We start from the raw sequence: 21860 nt of genomic DNA on the forward strand, positions 1-21860 counted from the left end.
ATGTTAAGAGATAGGAAACCGGTTACAATAGAAAGTCTATGGGGCAATGTTCGAGGCGATTTGAAAGCCGTCGGCGCTGAGGGTCACCACCGCCGGGGGTCACCACCGGGGGTCACCACCGAGGGTCACCGCCGAGGGTCACCACCGGGGTTCATTACCGAGGGTCACCGCCGGGGGTCATCACCGGGGGTCACCGCCGGGGGTCATCACCGGGGGTCACCACCGAGGGTCACCGCCTGGAGTCATCACCGGGGGTCACCGCCAAGGGTCATCACCGAGGGTCACCACCGGGGGTCATCACCGAGGGTCACCACCGGGGGTCATCACCGGGGGTCATCGCCGGGGGTCACCGCCGGGGGTCATCACTGGGGGTCACCGCCGGGGGTCACCACCGAGGGTCACCACCGGGGGTCATCACCGGGGGTCATCACCGAGGGTCACCACCTGGGGTCATCACCGGGGGTCATCACCGAGGGTCACCACCAAGGGTCACCACCAAGGGTCACCACCTGGGGTCACCGCCGGGGGTCATCACCGAGGGTCACCACCAAGGGTCACCGCCGGGGGTCACCACCTGGGGTCACCGCCGCCGCCGTCGTCCGCGAAGTCGGCGTGGACCGCGCATCCGGCCTCCCGCCCCGGCGAGAAATGTGCACGCGATGCATTTCACTTCTTTTTTGTTGTCGCTGCTGTTGTTAAGAAGAGCTCCGAGGCAAATATAAAGAAGAGAGAGAGAGAGAAGGGAAAAAAAACACGGTGGGGGGGTGGGGGCGCAGCAAGAGAGAGGAATGCGCTGTCCCGCAAGCGTCGCGACTTTTTTTTTCAGGTCTCCTCCGAGGTGCAGGATATTTGGTGGCGGGGCTGCCCGGCAGTGCCGCTGCCGCTGCTCACTCGCTCGAGGCTGGCGGGGCATGAGGATACAAAGTGAGTCGGCCTGGGTCGCTGTGTGTCTACCCCCCCACCACCACCCCCCAAACACACCAACAACCACCACCACCCCCCACACACCAACAACCACCACCACCACTCCCCTCCACTTTCTTCGCCTTTCGCTTCTTTCCTTTGGTTTCGGGAAGACGCGAATCAAGAAAGGCGGCGACCTCCAGCTTCGGATTATTGTCGCCGACTTTGCTGGGTCGTCCCGCCTGCCTTTCCCAACGTGGCGTGCGAAGACTGGCTGATGTTAACTACCTCGCCTGGTATGCAGGAGGTCGTGGGTTCGATCCCGATCTTGACGCCTGCTGTATATTTGGAGTTTGCGTGTCTCTCTCTCCCCGTGGTGAGATGTTAACTACATCGCCTGGTATGGAGGAGGTCGTGGTTTCGATCCCGATCTTGACGCCTGCTGTATATTTGGAGTTTGCGTGTCTCTCTCTCTCCCCGTGGTGAGATGTTAACTACATCGCCTGGTATACAGGAGGTCGTGGGTTCGATCCCGACCCTAACGGCCTGCTGTATATTTGGAGTTTGCGTGTCTCTCTCTCTTCCTGCGGTCGAGTGGATTTTTCTCCGGGTCCTTCGGTTTTCCCCACCACATTCAGCAGAGTTTCGAGTATTTGGCCGCTTTCAATATCGCTTCTGAAAAACAGCTCTATAGCTCGGTGGGCTTCACCTGGTAAAATAAAACGTCGTTTTGAGCTTAATTTCGTGTAACACGCCGCTTCGTCCAGAGTTAGTTCTTGCTCTAATGAGCGTTGAGGCTTTGCTTGCTTATCTGGTGTTCACAGCCCTGAACCATGAGTGGAAATTCCTCATTCCTGTGCCGGCAACCTGCACCTCCGGAGCCGCGAGCGGCTTCTTCAGGACTGCTTCGTGACGGTTACTTATTAATAGTACTACTACTGTTACTAGTACTCGTAATGACCACCGCCGTCTCGTAGTCACCACGTGCATTGCCGGCTTTTGAAATATTAAGGAGGGGGGGGAGGAATTCCCCCCCCCCCGAATTCAACAAAAAGTCTCTTCTTGCTATTGTTGCTTGCCGACTCCTGCCACGGGAAGTCATTGCTGAGTTAGTGTCAGCATGGCAGCGGTGTGTGTTCCGATGATCGATCTCGGAAGGGATGGATGGTGGGCTGTGAACAGGTGCTGATGGGTTTCACACGGTGCTCTGTGCTGGGACAGTGGCAATGCCTTGCGTGTGGATATTTGTTTTACTTGTGGCCTTGCTTCAGGAGTATACCTTGCAATTGTTCTCTCGATAGTTGTTTTTGTTATTGTATCGTCAGATGGCCACGGAGTCAAATGAACACCGCTTCCATTCACGTCATCTGCCACAAAGCGCGCTTTGGTGTGGGCTCTCAAGTTTCTCCCAGCGCACGCGTCGAATTGTGAAGCGTCACTGTCTTGATCCAGTACCACACAATGAGACATGCGCGTGTGTGCACGCGTGCGTGTCTGCGTGTATGTCTTTACATTGACATTGACTATTACGTGATCATTACCTGTGCCCTGTTTCTTTATAATTGTGTCTTTCGCAAATGGCTACACATTTTGATCATGCCGATGCAGCACGTGAACATGTGTAGCCTCACCTCATTGTCAACGTGTGCTTCGCACTCCTCTGGTTTCACGCATTTCCAATGTATGCCCAAACTGTCCGGTGTTTTCTTGAGCAACGATTAAGGGCAATAAAGTCTCGCCAAGAATGAAACCTTTCCCCACCGAGGCAAAGAAACACAACGGGGCTCTTTTGTGAATTTTGAAAGCGGCAAAAGCTCCAACGCCCTGTAAGTTTTAGGAAATCAAAAATTCCTATTGACTTAAAGCTTTCGTGACTGCAGGAATTCATACTCTGGGTTTTTCGGTGAAGTCACGTAGATAGAAGAAAACATAAAACAAATCACGACGTTTCGATCGCAACACAAGCAATCGTCCTCAGGTCAAAAAAAATATGCTAGTGGTGCGAAGTACAAGAAAGGTAGACAAAAATCACCATAAACACAAACAAGTACAATATTAAACCATCCCCATCCTAGCAGACAAAGCCCACTGAGGCATTAACTCGGGACTATTGCTTTGTGTTGCGGTCGATTGAAAGAAACGTCGTGATTTGTTTTTTTTCCTACGTGACTTTACCGAAAGACCCAACGAGTATGCATATTCCTCTGTTCGTGCTCTTTGCGAACCGATTACAGTGCTGCGATTAAAATTCGCCAGTCGGGGCATCCTTTTGTTTCATAACACTGATTGGACGTTATTCTGATGGGCTGCTCTGGCATTATTTGGACTGGAGTCGGAGGTTTCGCAGCTGCGGTACAGAAGCATGGAACAACCCTCCGCCTCCTCTTTGGTTGGTAAGGACCTCCTCCTCCTCCTCCTGTGTGTGGGCTGACGGGGCCCACGGCGGCCTCGGTTCGTGACGATGGGGTTGTTTTTTTGGGAGGTTCCTTGATGGGCCACTTTGTTGAGCTATCGTTTGTGGTGGCCAAGTCGCTTCTGAACAACGAGTTAATACCGCAGTGGGCTTTGTCGGGTAGGGTGGGGACGGTTTAGGTGTATTTGTATGTGTTTAGGGTGATTTGTCTACATTTATTGTACTTTGTACCACTATCATGCTTTGGTATCGTTTGTTGTTACGTTCTTACCCGCCTCTTACTGGGACATCTGTGCAAAAAGAGCTTTATAGCTCATCGGATTCCTCCGGTATGAATACACATCTCTAAAACCTGTAGCCGCTCACCGAGGTGTAAACTTTCCTCCGTTGTGCCACGGTGGCTCTGATGAGACCCAGCGGGCTGGAGTCACGCGGCACCCTCTGCCCAGAACGAATGCTGTTTAAGAACATTCGACTGGGAAAGCCAACAGACAGGCCCACAGCCTTAGCGTGACAAGTTGGTGTGTGTGTGTTTAGATGCAGAGAGACGCACAATGAAGGACGTTGATGCTGCTAATCCTGCATACTGCATAATTCACGGGCATAACATGACTTTGAAACCCCCCCCCACCTCCTACGCATTCCACAAGTAGTGACTAATCCCATATCTGCATTTCCCATAAATATGCTAAATTCCTCTTGATATGCAAATTCCTTTGTCAAGGCGCCCCTTCCCCCTCCAACCCAGCTTAAATATACGCTGCCAAGCCTGGTGGTGCCCATTCAGACGCTGTCTTTCCGACAGACCTGTTCTTCACCTGAGGACGGCTGCTTGCGTTGTGGCCGAAACGTCGTGAGAATTGTATTTTATTATGTTTCATTTTTATTATTTTATTATTTCCCTTCTACGTGACTTTACCGAAAGAACCAAGAAGATGAATCCCTGCAGTCACGAAAGCTTTAAATCGAAATTTGACGTTCGGGTCGCCCCGCCCGTCGTTCGGCCGCGATGTTTCGGCGTTTCGCTCCACGTGCCAGGCAGCTTCTTCGGGAACCGGATTCAGAGCTCCGAGCGCGTGGAGCGAAACGTCGGACATCGTGCCGAACGTCACGCGGTACAACCCGAAAACGCATCAGGGGGTGGGGTAGGGGGTTGTGATTTGAATAAAATAAACTTTTAAAAAATGTGCGTTGTCTGACAGCAGTAAGAAAAGACGGCGCTGAATTTGACTTGGGACAGCTCTTAAAGACGACAGCCCTTCATCGATCCACTATGGGATGACGCCGCGTTAGTCATGGTTGCCACTGGTGTCAGCTGTGACCGGGAATGGAACTCAGGTCGCAGAGCCATGAGCACAGTGACGCTAACCACTGCTCCACGCTGCACGTGAAGGCTCTGTCGTAGTAGGAATGTGGATAGAGCGACCGCATGTGGGCAAGACAAACAAGATCAGATGCAACGTACTCGGGCACGGCCAGGGTGCCTCTGAGCCAGGAGTAGTGAGCGCCAGCGTCAACCATTGGACACTCTGGTGACTGGCAGCGCAAGTGTTCCAACCATTGAATCGCCACTCCACTTTCCAGGAGTAAAAATAAGCAGGTAAACACGCATCGGAGGAGCGACGCGCGGATTACCATTGTTTAGAGGGATTTTCATGAAACTCTGCCTCGCCTTTAAAGCGAGAGAGCTATTGAAGTGGCTTGGTATGGCGTGCCAACTTACAGCGAGAGACATTTCCTGTAAGCCATGTGGAGCCTTGCCACGACACCACGGAGTTGACCTCGCACCGGCATGCGATTCCCATTGCGCAATCGTCGAGATCGAACTCCCAGCCGTACGCTATGAAGAGTACAATGATGGCTTGCGATGACCGGTTTAAGAACACCACCGGTCGACAGCCAAAATGCTTCCGAAATCAATGTAGTCCAACTTTACTAATTCTGGGTCACCCAGAATGAAAATGATGCTTACAATTGTTGATTGGCTCTTGTTTTCAAGCTATGCTACTGGGTCAGTATTTACGACCTTTGACTTGGGAATGGGAGAGGATAAGTGAGTTATAAAGGGAAGGGATTTCAATTTAAACCAGATATGACTAAAATACATGTTTGACTGGATCTATGAATAAATATATGACTGGGTTTTGACAGTACTTCATATTCTTAGGATTTTCGGTAAAGTCACGTAGGTAAAAAAAAAATCAAAATTTATAAAAGTAAAATAAAATAAAAATCACGACGTTTCGGAGGCAACACAAGCTTCCGAAACGTCGTGATTTTTATTTTATTTTACTTTTATTAATTTTGATTTTTTTTACCTACGTGACTTTACCGAAAAACCTAAGAATATGAATCCTTGCAGTCACGAAAGCTTCAAATGTAGAATTTGACAGTACTTGTTTTTTGAGCAAAACAATGAATGATGCAAACCTATTTATCATTCATCTTTTTTAAGGTTGTTTTGTTTGGATCGTGTAAGTAAAATGCATTGCGTAAAAAACACATTTCTATGATCTCCTAAATGTCATTTTTCAGGTTTCTTGCACCTGCCTGTATGACGCCGCCTGTAATGACCATTGAAGCGCCCCGCCCCGCCCCGCTGTGTGTGTGTGTGTCGCTCTTCGGGAACAACGCTGGTGCTGATGGAACAGCTTTATTAATCGATCGTACTAAATGGATGGCCCCTTAATCATTCTCTATCCGATGTTTGCTGAATGTCGCTCCCCGTTAAGTCGCGCGTGGCTGAATTCGCGGTGATGAAAATGAATTGAAACCGTACTCTTAGGTTTTTTCGGTAAAGTCACGTAGGTAAAAAATAAAAAAATAAAATTAATAAAAGTAAAATAAATATATACAAGGTCGGGTCTCTTGGAATGTATCTTTTACTTGATACAGCAAGCGTGCTGTGACGGTTCCACCTGAAGACGGAAGCTTGTGTTGCCTCCGAAACGTCGTGATTTTTATTTTACTTTTATTATTTTTTTTACCTCCGTGACTTTACCGGAAAAAACCTAAGAGTATGAATCCTTGCATTCACGAAAGCTTCAAATCTAGAATTGAAACCGCTTTGCTCACGATATTGGCGGGCTAAGCCTCCTTGGCTCGTGCAAAGTATTTTCTCTGTGCAGTGTTTTTAATTTAAATGCAAAATACCTGTGTTGAAAAACGTTGTTCAATCACCACAAAGGTCATACATATCTTGCCGGCCTGCCTACCTGCATACCCACCTCGTCCACCGACCCTCCTTCTCTCTCCTCACCTACCTGTGCACCTACCTAGCCATGTACCTACCCCAGTACTCGCTCGCTGCCCTCCTACCTGTTCACGCAGCTACATGACCACGTGGCGATCTCCACACACGCCTACCTACGTACGGGCGTAGTTATTCCCGATACATCGACAGCCGACTGTCATTCCGCTGCCGTACGAAGGGCTCCCCATGCCGTGTAATGGTTTTGACCATACTTCACCACGCTGGTCAATGCGGGTTGGTGAAGGGTCGTGGAGGGCCCAGGATTCGGTTCGGATGTTGGCGGTGATCGGGAGTTGAACTCAGGTCGCCGGGTTTGAAGGGCAGTGCGCTGACCACTGCACCACTGCTTTACCCCATGTCGACTTCATGGTAATGTAGATGGATAATATTACTTGTAAAATAACATTTAAATTATTACCATTGGAATACAAACAATTGATTGACTGTTATGCACACAATTCAATGCATATATTTTGACTGCAAAATATATTTCAATGACGACACCACATCTCTGCTACCCACCTACTTTATCTACATACCTACTACCCACTCACCTACCTACCACGCGCCAATCCACCGAGCTAACCCACCTACCCACGCACCTCCACACGCACCAACTTACCCACCCACCTACCTACCACGCGCCAATCCACCGAGCTAGCCCACCTACCCACGCACCTCCACACGCACCAACTTACCCACCCACCTACCTACCACGCGCCAATCCACCGAGCTAGCCCACCTACCCACGCACCTCCACACGCACCAACTTACCTACCCACCTACCTACCACGCGCCAATCCACCGAGCTAGCCCACCTACCCACGCACCTCCACACGCACCAACTTACCTACCCACCTACCTACCACGCGCCAATCCACCGAGCTAGCCCACCTACCCACGCACCTCCACACGCACCAACTTACCCACCCACCTACCTACCACGCGCCAATCCACCGAGCTAACCCACCTACCCACCCACCTCCACACGCACCAACTTACCTACCCACCCACCTACCAAACTGTGCACCTACCCACCCACCTAGCTATTTGTTATCAATCTACACACTCATAGGGTTGCCAACTCTGACTTAATATATTCCAGGATAATTATTTATTTATGAATAATTTACTTTCCTACGATATCCGATTCTGTCATTAAAATCTCCCCGATGGCTTCCAATATCAATGTCTGGTCAAAACTGCCGGCCAATGCGTGACCACCACCCATCCACGCTATAGCACCCACGCGGCCACCACCACTCACCACCACCACCCACGCCGCCACCACCACCCACCACCACCACCCACGCCGCCACCACCACCCACCACCCACCACCACCACCCACGCCGCCACCACCCACCACCACCACCCACCGTCGGCTGTGCGTGACCCCCCCCCCCCCCGTGCGCCTGCCCCCCCTCCCCGCTGGGCTGGCAGGGCAGCTGCGGCACTTCCTGCTGGTGCTGTGCTCGCTCGGCATCATCTACTTCGTCATCACCGACGTCTTCATCTCCAGCATGGAGAAGTCATCGCGGATACACCGCCTGATGGCCGGTACGACGCGAGACGGCGGGCGGGCGGGTGGACACGCGAGACGGCGAGACGGGCGGGTGGACACGCGCGCGCGCCGATGATTGTCCGGCACGGCCTCCGAACTATACTTTCCAGGAATTGTTTTTTTTTTTGGAACGCCGCATAGGGCTGAACGATTTGGGGAAAATATCAAATTGAGATATTTCTGACATTGCGATTGTGATTTGATTTGCGAGTAAAAATGTTTCAAAGTCAATCTTCAGTTTAATATTCACTGTGTAATAGATTTAAAACGTGTGATGGAGCATTACCACGTGATACCATCAAAATATGAACTGATCTATATATTCTAATGCAAGGATGAGAACTTAAAATATATTAATTGCTTCCAACATTTATTTATCAAAATGTTTTAATTGAAATAGAACAGATTTGAAGCTTTCGTGACTGCAAGGAATCATCTTCTTAGGTTCTTTCGGTAAAGCCACGCAGAAAGTAAAATAAAATAAAAACAAAAATCACGACGTTTCGGAGGCAACACAAGTCTCCGTCATCAGGTGGGACCGTGACGGTCCCACCTGAAACGTCGTGATTTTTGTTTTTATTTTATTTTACTTTCTGCGTGGCTTTACCGAAAGAACCTAAGAAGATGAAATAGAACAATCAAACATAGAACAAGTGTTAAGTTAAATAAATACAGTTATAATAATAAATATTACAATTCCAATAAGAAAGTAAAATGACTTTTCAAATCGCCAAAAAATCGCAGCCTTCGCGATATGCTAATCGCATTGTTTCAAATTGCGATTTCGATTTGAAATCGATCAATCGTTCAGCCCTAACGCCGCATGCCGGCGGCCAGTCGCCTCCCTATCACTCTTGTATCGCTACTGCTGCCTCGCCTGCCCTAGCCACTGCTGCCTCGCCTGCCCTAGCCACTGCTGCCTTACCTGCCCTAGCCACTGCTGCCTCGCCTGCCCTAGCCACTGCTGCCCTAGCCACTGCTGCCTCGCCTGCCCTAGCCACTGCTGCCTCGCCTGCCCTAGCCACTGCTGCCTTACCTGCCCTAGCCACTGCTGCCTCGCCTGCCCTAGCCACTGCTGCCCTAGCCACTGCTGCCTCGCCTGCCCTAGCCACTGCTGCCTCGCCTGCCCTAGCCACTGCTGCCTTACCTGCCCTAGCCACTGCTGCCCCGCCTGCCCTAGCCACTGCTGCCCTAGCCACTGCTGCCTCGCCTGCCCTAGCCACTGCTGCCTTACCTGCCCTAGCCACTGCTGCCCTAGCTACTGCTGCCTTACCTGCTCTAGCCACTGCTGCCCTAGCTACTGCTGCCTTACCTGCCTTACCTACTGCTGCTTTACCTGCCTTACCTACTGCTGCCTTACCTGCCTTACCTACTGCTGTCCTACCTGCCTTACCTACTGTTGCCTTACCTACTGCTGCCTTACCTGCCTTACCTACTGCTGTCCTACCTGCCTTACCTACTGCTGCCTTACCTGCCCTAGCCACTGCTGCCTCGCCTGCCCTAGCCACTGCTGCCCTAGCCACTGCTGCCTCGCCTGCCCTAGCCACTGCTGCCTCGCCTGCCCTAGCCACTGCTGCCTTACCTGCCCTAGCCACTGCTGCCTCGCCTGCCCTAGCCACTGCTGCCCTAGCCACTGCTGCCCTAGCCACTGCTGCCTCGCCTGCCCTAGCCACTGCTGCCTCGCCTGCCCTAGCCACTGCTGCCTTACCTGCCCTAGCCACTGCTGCCCCGCCTGCCCTAGCCACTGCTGCCCTAGCCACTGCTGCCTTGCCTGCCCTAGCCACTGCTGCCTTACCTGCCCTAGCCACTGCTGCCCTAGCTACTGCTGCCTTACCTGCTCTAGCCACTGCTGCCCTAGCTACTGCTGCCTTACCTGCCTTACCTACTGCTGCTTTACCTGCCTTACCTACTGCTGTCCTACCTGCCTTACCTACTGCTGCCTTACCTACTGCTGCCTTACCTGCCTTACCTACTGCTGTCCTACCTGCCTTACCTACTGCTGCTTTACCTGCCTTACCTACTGCTGCCTTACCTGCCTTACCTACTGCTGTCCTACCTGCCTTACCTACTGCTGCCTTACCTACTGCTGCTTTACCTGCCTTACCTACTGCTGTCCTACCTGCCTTACCTACTGCTGCCTTACCTACTGCTGTCCTACCTGCCTTACCTACTGCTGCCTTACCTGCCTTACCTACTGCTGCCTTACCTGCCTTACCTACTGCTGTCCTACCTGCCTTACCTACTGCTGCCTTACCTGCCTTACCTACTGCTGCCTTACCTGCCTTACCTACTGCTGTCCTACCTGCCTTACCTACTGCTGTCCTACCTGCCTTACCTACTGCTGCCTTACCTGCCTTACCTACTGCTGTCCTACCTGCCTTACCTACTGCTGCCTTACCTGCCTTACCTACTGCTGCCTTACCTGCCTTACCTACTGCTGTCCTACCTGCCTTACCTACTGCTGCCTTACCTGCCTTACCTACTGCTGCCTTACCTGCCTTACCTACTGCTGTCCTACCTGCCTTTCCTACTGCTGCCTTACCTGCCTTACCTACTGCTGCCTTACCTGCCTTACCTACTGCTGTCCTACCTGCCTTACATACTGCTGCCTTACCTGCCTTACCTACTGCTGCCGTACCTGCCTTACCTACTGCTGTCCTACCTGCCTTACCTACTGCTGTCCTACCTGCCTTACCTACTGCTGCCTTACCTGCCTTACCTACTGCTGCCTTACCTGCCTTACCTACTGCTGTCCTACCTGCCTTACCTACTGCTGCCTTACCTGCCTTACCTACTGCTGCCTTACCTGCCTTACCTACTGCTGTCCTACCTGCCTTACCTACTGCTGCCTTACCTGCCTTACCTACTGCTGCCTTTCCTGTCCTAGCCACTGCTGCCTCACCTGCCTTAGCTACTGCTACCCTAGCTACTGTTGCCCTACCTGCCCTAACTACTGCTGCCTTACCTGCTCTAGCTACTGCTGTCCTACCTGCTCTAGCCACTGCTCTCGCGAGCGTCGTTCAGTGATTCCACAGCCCACGTTGTCAGGCCTGGCTCCCCGCCAAACACGGCCCTGCGTCGTCTCATCCACCACCAGCACCACGCTGTGTTCGCCCACCACACCCGTTCATCAGCGTGAGATTTGGACCTTTTGATCAAAGCCGGATTCAGGTTATGAGAGGCCTAAGGCTAATAGGAGGGACGGCCCGAAGCATGTGCCGTGATCACACACTGTTCGGAATCATTCTGAAATTAAACATTTATTTACCTTTGTAAATTTTAGGTATTTATTTGACTGTAGGTATATTCGTCAAACATAACTCACTCACTGTACTCATTTCTTCAATCGAAAACAAACCAAATCATGTCTTTCGCTGCTGTGGCTAAGTCAACAATGTTGTCACCGTAATTCAAAGACATTATTTTTCTTCCGATGGCCGCCGTTTCTTCAACGTGGAACGGGGGGCCGACAAAATATGAGGGCCTAAGGTTTTCTTCAAGAGTCCTTCATTGACCCCTCGCTGCATGATGGCTCTTGTAGAGTAGCCACCCACGGACGGGAACATCGGGCCACTTGTGTTTGTCAGTCGTAAGCAATTGTGATTCTCGTTTGTCAAAAGATATGCAAGCGTTCTTCATTGTCAGAACAATTAAATATGGATGACGTCATCTAGGAATGCAAATCATGCTGAGATTCCCATTATCCTTTGCTGTTTAAAAACGACCTTTTTGTGTGTGGGCACGTAGTGTAATAGCGTTTGTAAAACTGGCCTCACCTGAAAGCATCTGAATTTGCAAACGATATCAAGCACTTGCATTTATCCAAACTACGGCTACTTTCTTTTATTTGCCAGCTAAAGCCCACTGAGAAGCGCGATTAGTTCCAGAAGCGACCTGGCCACACGCGATGAGAGCTCATCGGATAAATCTCCACCACGGGGAGAAGGTGTCCATTCTAAATATACAACAGGCGCCGGGGGTCAGGATCGAACCCACGGCCTCCCCCGAACCAGACGAGGGAGATATCACCACCCTGTGAGCGCAAATAGTCCACGAGCCCAGACCCGACGTTTTCATTTGCCGCTACCACTTCAGGGAGCATTACAGCAGCTGTTCCAATTTACTCATGTGAACAACAACAGTGAATAACGCCATGACCACTTAAAATGAGTGGGGTTATCAAGTAAGTCACGAATTAGCCGTGTAAATAAATCGGTACTACTAAAGGTATGCTACCTTGGGTGGTACCGATTTCATCTTTGGGCCGTGCACTAAAATATTACTTTGACATGTATGTGTGCCAGCTTGAGTGTTAGCCGAGTGGACCGACCCAATGGAACTAATCCCGCATTTGCCTTGCGTGTCTGTCTTGCAGAAGTGAAAAGGCAAATCAACCCAAACCGTAAGTGCAGCACAAACATCCACATGCCTCGGGTCCCATTACTGCTGAGTCTGTCTCCCCATATGAGTCTCTGGTTTCTGTGTGATTCTATGAATTTCTGTGTGAGTCTATGGGGCTCTGTGTGAGTCTATGGATCTCTGTGTGAGTCTGTGGGGCTCTGTGTGAGTCTATGGGTCTCTGTGTGAGTCTATGGGGCTCTTTGTGAGTCTATGGGTCTCTGTGTGAGTCTATGGGGCTCTTTGTGAGTCTATGGGTCTCTGTGTGAGTCTATGGATCTCTGTGTGAGTCTATGGGGCTATGTGTGAGTCTATGGGGCTCTGTGTGAGTCTATGGATCTCTGTGTGAGTCTGTGGGGCTCTGTGTGAGTCTATGGGTCTCTGTGTGAGTCTATGGGGCTCTTTGTGAGTCTATGGGTCTCTGTGTGAGTCTATGGATCTCTGTGTGAGTCTATGGGGCTATGTGTGAGTCTATGGGGCTCTGGGTGAGTCTATGGGTCTCTGTGTGAGTCTATGGGTCTCTGTGTGAGTCTATGGGTCTCTGTGTGAGTCTATGGGGCTCTGTGTGAGTCTATGGGTCATCTATTAGTCGATGGGTCCTGTGTGAGTCTATGGTTCCTGTGTGAGTCTATGGATCTTGTGTTTGTCTATGAATAATGTGTTAGTCTATGGGTCCTGTGTTAGTCTATGGTTCTCTGTGATTCGATGGGTTTCTGCGTGAGTCTATGGTTCCTGTGTGAGTCTATGGATCCTGTGTGAGTCTATGGATCCTGTGTGAGTCCCAGGGTTTCTAATCTCAATGGCTCGTCTCATTCCATCTCCTTTGTCTCTTCTCCACGCATGCTCAAGCGATCTTAAGACCACCTCCCTGACCTTAGAGCACATTTCTAACACCGGCTATGGCTCAGAAACGTCACCTCTCTTGGATATCAAAACGCGATTTACTCTCCTTTGCTGCCCACGCGGAAGCCGCGGGGATCCAAGAAAGGTAACCCAGGCGAGAGCCATCGTGTCCCACGAGCCACGCGCCGCTTACCCCACTGCAGCCAGCGTCCCGGAAAATACTCAATGAAAAATGAGTCCCTGGGCATGGGCATGCTGGCGTGCACTGCCCCCTGATGATTGCGCTGCCCCCCATGGTTGGGCACCACGGTGGTGAGATGTTAACTACCTCGCCCGGTATACAGGAGTGCATGGGTTCGATCCCGACACCGATGCCTGATGTATATTTGGAGTTTGCGTTTTCTCCCCGTGGTTGAGTAGATTTTTATCAGGATTCTCCGGTGTTTCCCTCCACATTTAGAATCAACGTGCGGTTTGAGTGTTCGGTTGCTATACATTTCCACGTGATGATAAGCCACGTCGTTGAGCCATCATTTGTGGTCCGGTCGCTTCAGAAAAAGGCAGCTCAATGAGCCTTACCTGGTAAAATAAAAAATAGCTTTTAGTTTAGATTGCGCCACCCCCAATGATTGCGCCACCCCTCCTCGCCGTCCCCAAGCGCCTGCCAAGAGAGGCAACGTGTGCGGCCTGCAGTCTCCGTGTCCCCCGCACCACTTCTCCTTCAGCATCGACTCCGGCGCCGGAAACTTCTTGGGGCCTACGCTGTGCTTCAACGACGAGATGTGAGCCGCTCCCTTCCCACATCTCTGCCCCTTCCTACGACCCCCCGCCGTCTCCTGCTGTAGCGTAACGGTTCCCGGCGGTTATCGGTAAAAACTCTGGTTTCCCTCCCGCGTGTAAAAACACTCATTGACTGAAAAAAATTAAATCACAATATGTAGAGGACCGCAGAGCTTGGGAGCAGTTGGCGCCAGCTGGCTGCCTGGCTGCTGCCGTTCCGCTTGGCTGTGAATGCTGTGCAATGCGATGTCGCCGGTGTCGCCAGTCCGCCCCGGGCCCTCTCCTCCCGCCGTAATCCTTGCGAAGGGGAACAGGTCGCATAAATAGACAGCAGCAATACCAACAGGGGCGGTTTCTTCATTAGGGCGATTGGGCGACGCACCACCAATGTCATTCAACCACAGAGTCACGCTAGCCGTCACTGTGCCTCTGGATATAGTCCAATCAGCGTCATGTCCCGATCTGTGGAGTACCGCCTCTTTTTGGGCGATTTCACTCTGGCTGAGAATCGCCCAGAGTGTTCCCATAGACTTACATTCAAAGATGTTTTTTTTCGAACGGGGGCCGCTGCAATGCATTCTCTATGGCTTCCGGGAGGGCTCGCACTAACGTGCTTACGTCATCATACGAAAGCACGTTGCATCCAACAATATTATTTGTCGCCACCTAGTGGAATCTTTAATAAAATAAACTTGAGTGGATTGTATTAATAGTGAGTATAGAAACAAACAAGATGTATTGTAAGAGTCACTTTATTTTTTATTAATATTAAAGAAGTGAAGTTGCCTTTACATGCTTAAGCTGTTAATTTATCCTTTGCATGGGTGGACCTTATCCTTATAAATCATCCAGACATTTGCCCCCCCTGAGAGATTTTGCAGGAGCCGCCACTGAATACCAACAATAGAAATAATGGCGTTGTGGAGGTGATGAGTCGAGACTCCGCGTTGTGATCAGCGGGGCGACTGCACAGCAGCTGAACGCCCGGGGGGTGGGGGGGGGGTTTGTGGAACGGCAAAACTTTATTTCAAAAGTCCTCTTCACAAGGGCAAGTTGCGTGCCTGCAATAGCGATCAGAAACACTGAAAGTTCTCAACCCATCATGTTCACCCGTATTCTTGTCCAGGGAAATATTGTTTTGTCTATTTGTTTGTGTTTCTCCCTTGTGGTGGGACTTTTTAGGATGAACCTTGAGATGTATAAGAGCACGGGGGTGACCAATAGGGTCTGAGTTGGTCTGTAACAAGATAGGGCACTGACAAGGGGTTGCCAGGTGTGAACACCCTCCACGTCACAACACCGCAGCTGAATTTCTCAGCACGGAGTCCGGCCAAATTTAAATTGGAGACGTGCCTCATACTCTATTGCAATCCCTGATCACCATGTACCTTCTCTTAAATAATAACACAAACCCGTCAACCCCTCATCAGTGCCCTACCTTATTACAGACCAATTCAGACACTATCGGTCACCCCGTGCCCTTATAAATCTCAACGTTCATCCTACAACGTCCCATCACAAGTCAGAATTTATATCACCTTGTTGAAGGGAGAAAATACCGTGATTTTTGACCGAAATGTTGTGGGTGTCTCGGGGGTGAATATATAACTGTGGATGCTAGCGAACGACGTTGTCTTGTGTGCGTGCGTGTTTTCCCACTCGCAGATTAATGAGCACCGTGCTGAATAACGTTGGCTTCGGGATAAATATCGCATTGGTAAATGGTAAGCCTTTCATCCTGAGCTCAGTCGCAAGCAACTCAACAACGGCATCGGCCAAACGTCTCGATGTAGCAGGACCCTCCTGACAAAGAGTCATGGGACTCGGTGTCGCTTTGCTGGGTAAACAGAGAACATTGTTCTAATACACAACTCGATCTGCCATTGCTGTAGTCCGCGACCACAAGGCTGCAAGTTCACATCCCTGTCGGGGGTTGACTCAGCCCATCATCCCCCTGGGGTCTAGAAAATGAGTAACACTTTTTGAAAGGTCAACAGAGAATGTTTTATGGGATAACTCATCCCTGCCAGAGGAATGTGGAATGTCCACTCCTCGCTCAGGGCTGTAAACAGGAAATGGTCAATTTTTGTTTTGCTTTGGTTGTACACCCAAGGGCACATCCAACGCAGAGATGGAGTGATGACATCAGCTCTTGTGCAGGTGTTGAGTGGATTATTTACACCACAGGATCGTGGCAGACGGTGACAATTTGGGGAGGTCTTCATCCAGCAGTGGACTGAGCGTGGCTTTTTGATGACGATGGTGGTGATGGCGGCACCTGTGGAAATATTTACAATATTTTTTTCGCACCTCTAATCCCTGTCGCAGGTACGAGTGGGAAAATGTTAGCGACTTCGTATTTCAACACGTTCAACGGAGGTGAGGACAGTCGCACTCACGGCGCACTGCGCCATCCACCGCGCCATCGCTCCGTACCGCATTCGGACAAATCCTGGTTGGGTGGTCGACTCTGCCCGTCATCCTCCTGGCTTCTGTAAAATGAGTACGACGGTCAAGAATACCGTATGTAGTTTTCTGTAAAGGCTCGCCCCGCCATAGGAACGTGAAATTCCCCACCACTGGCTCGGGGCTGTAAACGGGAGATGATCACCAGTACCCAGATGCTCCAATTAGCACGGTTGGCTATGTACGATGCGAAAGAAGTTCAACACGCATACATACAATTGTGATTCTTAAATATGTTATTGTTAGTTGTAATGGTGGGTTAGTAACACTGAGTCTGTGCTGCTCTACAGTTTCCTGGGTGAAAAGTGGGCTCGGATTTGCCCAATCCAGGCCAGCTGGTTCAACAAACCTAATAAATGAAATGAAATCCAACGTTGATCTGCGTTTGTCTGTCTCTGTGATGCACGGCGGCGTGCCCGTGCTTGGCCGCGCGCGCGCAGACGACGCGGGAATGGTGAACTTCCTGCGCTCCGTGAGGCCCGGCACCATCGTAATGCTCGCCAGCTTCCACGACCCGGCCACCAGGTACACGGCAGCCCGCCGACCCCGCCGAGCCCGCCGAACGAGCTCGGCTCCTGCGCCATCCAAGGCAGGGGGCGATAGCGCGCTCGCAGCCTGTTGCAGAGGTTACTGTTTTCGAATGCGGCGGCCGCCCTGGTTAATACTGCGCGGTGCACTACCCGTAGCAAACAATAATACTACACTCGCAGTGGAAGTTAAAGATCCCTTGACGTCATTCGCAAGAGTTAGGCCACTGTGTACCGGCTTCAAGTGTCCAACTTTCCCAAGTTCGAAAATGACACCGCTTATTACTCAATCGGGATTGCACATCGTAATCGTCGCCCCCGACTGGCAGCAGACTATTGCCCATTTGTAAGCCACGTGCTGAGTCACCTGGTGCCCACAGGGACAGCTGCCACTGGGGGTACCCAAGGAAATGCGTTGAAATGAGATGTGAGATGTAAAATGGCCTGAGATGCCCCGGGGTATAGGAGAGCGGCTCAATCAAAAACAAATCATGATGATGATGATTTATCATTATTGATATCAGAGACCATAGAGATCCAAGGTCAGTACTTGGTCTGGGAGGCTCCGGAGTCAAGAGACACTGGACTGACACTGCTGAGACATTGGGATATGGATCTGAGTTTCAACCGCTCATGATTAGTGGGTGTCACGGTGGCGAGATGTTATCTACCTCGCCTGATATGCAGAGGGTCGGTGAGTATTATCCTGACCCTGGTGCCTATATACTTGGAGTTAGTATGTCTCTCGCCCCGTGATCGCGTGGAATTTTCTCTACATCTGGAAAACACGCGTTTCGAGTATTTGGCTGCTATAAATGTCCACGTGATAAGCTATTTTGTTGAGCTATCATTTGTGGCCAGGTCGCTTCTGAAAAAGAGCTATATAGCTCAGTGAGCCTTACCTGGTAAAATAAAACATTCTTGAATAGTTTCAAAATTTTCACCATGCTCAACTGACCCACACCAAGCAGAAACCACTCCTCCCAAGTCAGAATGTAACCCGCGTCCACCCAAACCCCTTGCCCACAACTGCGTCCACAATCCCTTTGCTCCTCACCCATCGATCACAGTTCACTGGGTATGCCCCATGAAACCATCGACTTATAACCATATATTTTTGTTTTAATTACAATCACATTCTAGACAACACCCCAAACATATTACTATTAGTCGGGCGATTTTAAATCCCAAGAAGCCACCGAAGTTTTGTGAAAGCGCCCGTGCGCCGAAGTGCTTTGTGATCGCCACGTGGTTTCCCGCAGGCTCAACACCACCGCGCGGCAACTGCTGACTGAGCTGGGGAGCTCAGTGGCCCGGCTGCTGAAGAGGAGGGACAGCTGGGCTTTCGTCGGGGCCAAGGGCATCCGGGGGAAGAGCCCCTTTGAGATGGTACCCCGCCCCCCCTCCCTCCGAATAGATACTGGCCACGCGATCGCCAGTTGACCCAGGCGGGGCTTGATTTTTCACCCAATATTTTCAGGCTCCCTGATGAAGAACTGCAGGTGGCTCTGCAGAAGCCGGCAGGTCACCAGTCTGAGCAGACGCAGCCACAGCAATGCCTCTGTGGTCGAGCGAGTGAACGATTAAAGTAGAAAGGAGATGGGACGTCTCCCGATTAAACAAAGGATGCTGAATCCTGGGCACGGTGTTAGGGTTCTCAGTGGGTCAGCGGTCAGCGCACTGCGCTGCGAACCCGGCAGCCCGAGCTAGATTCCCGCTTGAGGACAATATAATCGACGATTATCTGAACAGGTCCTGGGCCTCCCCTAAGTTGACTCAGCCTAAAATGAATACCTGGTGCAGTGTGTGAACATCACCGCTGGGGACACAAAGGCAGCTGGGCGTAGTGCTGCCCACATTAGCCCCCTCGTTTGCCATGCGGGCCTTCTTCACAGGTGCTCGTGAACGGCGCTTGCCCCAAGCAGCCTGTCAAGACTATACGGGCGATCAGTGCTGTGTGTCTGCCTCCACAGCACGTGCGGAGTATCCCCAAGAAGAACCTGTATCTGAACTGGCCCGAGATGCTGCAGATGGAAGGCTGCATCCCCGAACGGACGTGGCCTGGGCACAAGAACGCCACCTCGCCACCGCACGCCGAGCCGGCCATGGGAGCCAAGCACAGGAGGAACGTGACGGCGAACGTGCCGCACGGAGCCGAGCGTGGACGCTGAATGTTTTCCGAGCGTGGAGAGACGCCGTGGTGTTTACAGAAGTGGTGTGGGGGGGGGGGGGAATCTCGCTTAATTTGATCCAGCCGGGGTCTGTGTGGGACGATTACCCGGACAACATTTTCACTGCCGGCACACCGGTGTCTGTAGCTAATAGTAGTCGCGTAACCACCTACTCCGGTCGATCAATGACACCAGAAGATATTCCCACAGCCGACAGACGACATCCAGTCGACCTGTCGCTATGACTGTTGTTACTAATCACGCTGTTTTACTCCAGTCTACCAGCGACACAGAAGACAGTCGGTGAGAAATGAGGCCCTGGCTAAGAAAGCTTTGTGAACACAATGAACTGGATGAGTTGCTGCAGTATTATATCAACACGCAACTGCAATGTGCTCTGTGTGTACAGTGTATATATGAATGTGTAGTAGTAGGGGTGAGTTTCGGTTATCGGATGTTTGTATCTTTAGGCACAAGTACGGATTTAATTTCGTAGTTTGGGATTTAAATGTAATACATTCTGATAACTTTCATTGTCTCCGCACCGAATTGAATCCTTTGAATAATTTCTAACTTGACTTGATTTTTTGCATAAAGTGCCATCGGTAGAACACGGGACGTGATCCACTAACTGCGGGAAAATGCAGCCCCTAAGTGTGCATCAGAAGTTACTGGACGGATCTCAGAAGGCGAGAATATGGAATTAATGTTCATCTCATGATATTTTATTGTTCTTGATTGCATCGTTAAACGTGTTTGATCAGGAAAGCCTCAGTGAGTCTCTCTGCAGTCAGTGATGGCAATGGCCGTGTTGCTGTCAAATAAAATAAATGAAGTAAATTCAATTAAGTAATTTAACAACAGCACAGGTGGTCGGATTTGTAGAAATATATAATTGTTACACTCCAGCGCTTTACAAAGAGTAGTCCTTGACATTGATGCCCTCGCTTGAATACCGTTTTTACGCCTCAGGAATAAAAACAAGAACAATGATTTTCAATCTTTTGTCAATGTACTGCTGGATGAGGGCCTCCGCACATATAGATTTTGGAGGGTTATTCACTGTACTTCAGCATATTTTACCGGTACATAAATGTGTCTCTTGTAGTCTAGTCGTAAGGCGGGTGCATTGGGAGGCTTCTATTTAGTCAGATAGCTGAGCTAGCGCTGCTGACACTCCGGGTTCAAATCCAGGTTTCAGCTATTGCAGATTAAAGGGAGCCAGCAAGTGCAGTGCGTTGATGGTCGTCTACCTTGTGTCCAATGAATGCGCACAGACAAAATATTACATTTGGTATTTCGCGTAATGTGGGCAATGTCAGTCCTGAGGACCCAAACATGTTTGGTTTGAATGTCAAGTGTTCATAACTCGTGCAGATGTTTTTGTTGGTGGTGCATAAGCACAAATTACAAAGATAAAAACTCATTATATTTGACAAATTCTATTCTTGCGAATGATGTCAATGTGTTCAAGAGCTAAATGCCAATGTCGAGGTTTGGTGGCCACAAGAGGGCTTCCAAAGAGTTAATGTAGTGTTGCTATTCCTCCGTTGAAAGAGCGCAGATTCGCGAGTGGGTTCGCTGTCCGGTCCACAGTTTGGGTTGCAAGGCCACAACCGCACTGCCTGCGGTTGTGGCCTCTAATCCTCCACCACGAAGGGGAGATGTGCGCATGGCCCTGTTGTTGATGTTGTAGTTTAGTTGATGGTTACACCGCCAGTGTCTTCAAGGAGGAGGAATGTCAAAGCCAGGTGTGAGGTGCAATGTAGCTTTGTCAAATGGACCATGAAGATGGGACATTTAAAAAAAAACATCACCTATGTCATGTTTGTTTCCTTTCAGGGCCACAGTGTTATGGACGGAATGTGTTGAGTTTTTTTAGTTTTTTTTTTATAATTGCCATACTCTGTAGCAGAAGATGCAAGAGTGGGCTCCACATAGTGTGGGTAAGCGGTCTAATTTGTGGCACTGCCTATTGATTAATATATTGAGAGACAAAATTAGACCTGAAAAATTAACATGACTTTGCCAAGTGAGAGCTCCCGCAAGCCAGTTCTATCCTGAATGTTCGATTTTCACAAACCCCGTGGCTGGTGGTGCGTAAACTGGCTGTACCTACATTTCCACTGGATAAGTAATAAAAAATGATCACACGTGTCCGATCATATAACAAATGCATTCAGAAAAAAACACCCCACGGATACTTTGGTTTTAACTCGGCCATACTTAAAGCAGTGACGTAGACTTAGACGAACACAGGAGGCTACGTTTGTTCAATCAGCGTGGAAACTTGGTGATAGCATGCGGCATGGAATTTAAAGTCGTGGCAAAACAAATGACAGAAATGTTTGAGATTGTCTTCATAGTTTAAGAAGAGCTCTGCAAATTTCGAACGAGTCGCAAATTAAGTGCTTGCCGGATAATAAAGAAAAGTTAAACTTGTAACGCACCGCAAGTGCACAGTAGAGAGAGTGAGGATGACTCGGAGGTTCGAGGAGCAACCACGGACAGGCAGGGAGGCATCCATTTGGTGAGCCGGCGACA

At 50.3% G+C, this 21860-nt stretch overlaps 1 protein-coding gene across 3 annotated transcripts; it reads left to right on the forward strand.

Moving 5' to 3' along the window:
- Positions 1 to 779: 779 nt before the first annotated feature.
- FAM3C (FAM3 metabolism regulating signaling molecule C) lies at positions 780 to 21505 on the forward strand. 3 transcript variants are annotated; one of them, XM_078874905.1, is made up of 9 exons: positions 780 to 924; positions 8011 to 8127; positions 12507 to 12533; positions 14031 to 14154; positions 15818 to 15876; positions 16481 to 16531; positions 17059 to 17143; positions 18408 to 18534; positions 19119 to 21505. In XM_078874905.1, the coding sequence occupies exons 1-9, from the start codon at positions 789 to 791 to the stop codon at positions 19314 to 19316; spliced, it is 924 nt and encodes a 307-aa protein (XP_078731031.1). In that variant the 5' UTR covers positions 780 to 788; the 3' UTR covers positions 19317 to 21505. The 3 variants fall into 3 exon arrangements, with proteins under 3 accessions (XP_078731031.1, XP_078731034.1, XP_078731032.1); XM_078874908.1 differs by lacking the exon at positions 780 to 924 and adding an exon at positions 1079 to 1199; XM_078874906.1 differs by lacking the exon at positions 780 to 924 and adding an exon at positions 3260 to 3296.
- The last annotated feature ends 355 nt before the right edge of the window (positions 21506 to 21860 follow it).

This window comes from Lampetra fluviatilis, chromosome 40, assembly GCF_964198595.1.
Source record: "Lampetra fluviatilis chromosome 40, kcLamFluv1.1, whole genome shotgun sequence".
NCBI classification, from domain to species: Eukaryota; Metazoa; Chordata; class Hyperoartia; order Petromyzontiformes; family Petromyzontidae; genus Lampetra; species Lampetra fluviatilis.